The 4,408-nt window shown below is 34.1% G+C and overlaps 1 protein-coding gene across 1 annotated transcript; it reads right to left on the bottom strand.

Moving 5' to 3' along the window:
* On the bottom strand, positions 1-1,124 carry LOC143560532 (protein DROOPING LEAF-like). Its single transcript, XM_077048815.1, has 6 exons — positions 987-1,124; positions 773-901; positions 498-588; positions 342-390; positions 173-248; positions 1-48 (listed from the first exon to the last, which is right to left on the bottom strand). Exons 1-6 carry the CDS (start codon positions 1,104-1,106, stop codon positions 1-3), a joined length of 513 nt encoding a protein of 170 aa, XP_076904930.1. The 5' UTR covers positions 1,107-1,124.
* Between the last annotated feature and the right edge of the window lie 3,284 nt (positions 1,125-4,408).

Genomic DNA, 4,408 nt, shown 5'->3' with positions numbered 1-4,408 from the left:
TTAATTGTTGCTCCCAGAGATGGATCCATTAGGTATATGCCCAGCCCACTGTTGCATATGTTAAACAATGAATAACTATTAAAATTATAAAAGCTAATGCATATTAATTTCTGGTATTTTTAAGAGCTAATGTAATAGGAAAAAATGAATAAACATAGGAATATGAACTAACATTTTTTGCTGCCGTGCTGAAAGCTTCTCGATGGGGTATTTGAGGATTCGAAGCCTTGATGCGTTGTATTTCCTCTCTAATTATTAAAAATATGGTAAAAATAATATATAATAAATAAACAACTAGCTAGCTAACATGAAAACAAATTAATAGTTTGGTTGTGACTCACTTCATGAACCGATTGTAAGCAGATGGAAGCCTGTGTTTCCTCTCAGGTGCTGCATGAACATAACTAAGTTATTAAAATAATAATAATAAGAAGAAAAACAACGGCATCTGATACTTTAAGAAGTAAAAGTAAAAATTAATATAGACCGATAAGTACGTTTGACAACGAATGGAGCTTTTGGTGACGAGGGTTCATTTGATGTCGATGATGAAGACGAAGAAGTTTGGCCCCTTTTGAAATCACTCGTCTGTTTCATAGGTTTAACACAAAAAAAAAGTCTTAAATTATGTAAGAAAGAGTTAGTTGCGAGAATACAACAGGAAACAGATTATTTCTTGTTTTATTTCATTTTATGATTACAAAATATATTCATAAGGAAAATTTATTATTTTAAGGAGCATTAAAATTTATTATGTAAATTAACAAAATACCTGAAAAAGGGGAAGTGAAGGAGACTGAAAATGATGAGAATTAGCCTTAATGGTGAGAAATGATAGATTACTACAGTGCCCACATTTCACTGTCACTGTATCCAAAAGCCTCTTGCATGGTATCCCTACCTGCAAAAATCACCATTAACACATCTTTTCAGACTATATGTACATACACACACAAGTAATCAAATTCACACGAATATATATATACCGCTAGAAGCGTATTGCAGAAGTTGCAACGAACATAGCAAAGGTGCTGCTGATCTGAAGGAGTTTGAACCGGTGGATCCATGTTCACAACTCTCTTTGTTTCCCCTTCAAAGTTCATCATTGCACAAATCGAAACAGTAGCCGATCAATGATCCAATGGATGATATAACAAATATATAACTGGTTAATTTTGTATTAACTAGCTAGTATATGCTATGTGAAGAGAGATTGCATATATATATATAGGAGTAAATGTAGCTAGGCCTAGGGATGCTATAGTTGGTGCATGAAAAAAGATAAAATTGGGGTTCCTACAACTAATGTCTATAGTACATCCCATTTCTAGCTTCCAAGAGATAAACATTTTTCTCTGTCCCCTCTCATGTTACATAAATGTCTGAATTATTATAACTCACAAACATATGTAGCTTTAATTACTGTTTCTAAGCATTTTGAGTGTTATTATTATGTGCTATAAATATTAAACTTATTTAGTAAAGATAATGTAGTTCTAATGTTTAAATGTTTTTAATACCAGCACGCTATAACATTGTTATCTAAAAGAATATGCCTAATTGGAAGAAAGAATGAGAAAAGGAAAAAGAAAATTACGCTAAAATAGGGTTGTGAGTTAAGTTGAGTTAAGAAAGGACAACCTCGAGTTGAAATTTAAAACCGAACTGAAAACTTAAGGTTGAACTTAGTGAATTTAGAAATGTTTTATAAAAGAATTTGGCTTAACTTGATTTTGCTAGCTAGGCTATATTGGTAGAACTTGGAAGAAAAAAAAGATCTTGATGCAAATTGAACCAAATGCTAATGGAGAGCTGGAATTAAAGGATCGAACGTTTTTACTTACGTGATCTTTACATTAGTTAACGAGAGCCGTAACCCTAACAAAGAAGTTGTTTATCTATCAAAGGATCTTCTATTACGTAGAAACTATTAATCATAATGAAGTTTTAGTTAATCATAAACTGTATAATATAATTAACTATAGTAAAATTTTATTCTAAGTTAACTAAAAATAAGAAAAGGATAACAAGTGATTGTTGTGTGATTTATTATAACGTACAACGAACAAAAACACACCAGCTAGTCTAAGACCACACGCAACGGTACCTTAATTAGGATATATATTTTGTTCATGGATATTATATATTGCATTAATGTACGTATAGATTGAGGATTTTGTTTGGTGTGGACCATTTGAAGAAACACTAAGTGACCCGGTACAGATTATAGATAATCTGGGGGTTAAGTAATGTTTCCCACGAATGAGGTCTAGCTGAGAAGGCTGTTCTTCAGGAGACCTGCAAAACTAACACCGTAAGCTCGTCACTGAGAAGGGGGGGGGTTCCTCCTTGTGACCACCCTCCGGCGTGAGAATCAGACTAGGTTGCTCTGAATATAAGTGTATATTAAGAGATTGCTAGATAACTGGATAGCAGATGATCTTACCATTCCAAGATGTTGGAGTATTTATAGCCGAAGGTAGGTTTTCTAGAAGGTACAGCCGGCTGAATAGTATTCCTGTTCAACCAACAGTGGATTACGCACAGGCCATACTGGTTGGTGGGTAGGTTACGGCCAACAGTAACAAAGTCGGCTGCACTATTCCACCAACTGTAGACTATGCACGTCCCAGACTGTGGATTGTACGCAGGCCATGCTGGTTGGTGAATAGGTTACGGCCAACAGTAACACTATTCCACCAACTGTAAGCTGCGCATGCTCCACAGTAAGGGTTGGTGAGTAGGCAGCGGCTAATAGTGACAAACAGTACTAGAGGGTGCTCCTCCTCGCACTGTTGTCGGTGAGCTGTCACCCTGTGATTGGCTCATGGGCTGTTCTGGTCAGATCGTCTGTCCTATCCATACCTTGGTAGGTATGGTACAAAAGATCTTTCAGAATCAGACTGGCTCATTTGGGCGGGATTGTTCCCGCCTTGCTCATGCCTTCACGTGACTGCTGAAGTAGCTAGTGTCTTGTGCGTGTAGCCCTGCTGTCTGCGGGTAGCCTTCCCTGATGGCTTGTATCCGCAACTGCGGGAACAGGCGGGGTACACCATTGGGAGGCTTTCCCTGCGTGTACAGTTTGCGTACTGCGCGTAAGATTCTATGAGCATGGTGGGTCCTGCGGGAGCAGATGGCCTTTGCGCAGACGTCCCTGTTCAAGGTGAGTCTTGCGGGACCAACTGGTCTCTGCTGGGACCTACCTCTTCACCATTCAATAATGTTTTTTTGTTACTTTGATATATTGGTACGATATGAGGATAATGTTGGGTGTGGTGTAATGTGACAGTCAAATGATTTCATTGGTCGTCGAATTTTGTTCTTATATTTGTCGAATTATTTTATTGTACGTAGGAGAATAAAAGGCGGGGATGAGTGTGTCTTTAAAACAGTTTCTTATTTTTCTTCTTGTTAATTTGATATTACTTTAAAAGATTTTTAAACTACTTAATTTATGAAGTCAGGGTTAACATTCATAATTGATATTGCATTGTAAAATATAATAAAACTAGATTTTATCCCCCGTAAGGGCTGTTTTTATTTTTCGTTTCTAATATTTATATATTTTTTATTTTAATTTTATTTATTGTAAGAGAGTTAATTATACACTTAAGGTTTGATAATTAAAGAGTTTCATAAATAAATGAGATGTTATAATTGGCTTAAAAGATATTTGGGTTTGGTAAGACCCATGATCCACCCCGTATTATGGGGTTTTTTTTTACATTTTTTGTTTTTTAATATTTATGTTTTGAATTTTAATTTTCTTTATTATAAGAAAGTTAATATATACTTACGGTGGTTGTTTTACATTTTTCGTTTTTCAATATTTATTTTTTGGATTTTAAATTTCTTTATTTTAAGAAAGTTAATAATATACTTTGGCCATCTTTGGGATTCCTTATTTGCACCTCCTTTTGACTTATATAAGTTGTTTTTGATATACTCCCTCCAAACTTATTAAAACCTCCTTTTTTCTTCTTTAAAAACTTAAAAAAAAGTCACATTATCCAACACCTTTTTAACTTATAAAAGTTAATAAGTTACAAGAAGGAAAAAATAAGGAATCCCAAACACCCTATTATGGTTTGATGATAAAATGGTTTAACAAATAAATGATACGTTATAACTTTGTTTAAAAACTATCTGGATTTGGTGACCCATAACCCGCTTATTTTTTTACTATAAAATTGTTTCTTAATTATAAATAATATCTTTTTTAAAAAATCGGATATTAATTTTTAGTATATCCCTATTTTATAAGATTTTCACATCAAATATTTGGTAAGATTAATTTTTAATTTAATGAGATGTTATAACCCGTTTAAGAGCTATCTGGTTTTGGTAAGACCAATACCCATGAATTTGGGTTAAATCAATGAGAGGTCTCCATTTAAAAATTAAGCAA

This window comes from Bidens hawaiensis, unplaced genomic scaffold (assembly GCF_021521415.1).
Source record: "Bidens hawaiensis isolate Kalapana, Puna unplaced genomic scaffold, B.hawaiensis_p1.1 tig00020362_1, whole genome shotgun sequence".
NCBI lineage: Eukaryota > Viridiplantae > Streptophyta > Magnoliopsida > Asterales > Asteraceae > Bidens > Bidens hawaiensis.
Note: the sequence above shows the minus strand (reverse complement) of the source record. Positions and strands in the feature narration are given on the sequence as shown.

What these genes read in the sequence shown, in the direction of transcription:
- LOC143560532 (XM_077048815.1), bottom strand. Translation starts at nt 1,106, where the DNA reads ATGATGAACTTTGAAGGGGAAACAAAGAGAGTTGTGAACATGGATCCA. An exon ending in TCTGCAATACGCTTCTAGCG is followed by an intron (nt 902 to 986) that starts GTATATATATAT and finishes TGATTTTTGCAG; the next exon opens with GTAGGGATACCATGCAAGAG. An exon ending in TCAGCACGGCAGCAAAAAAT is followed by an intron (nt 49 to 172) that starts GTTAGTTCATAT and finishes CATATGCAACAG; the next exon opens with TGGGCTGGGCATATACCTAA.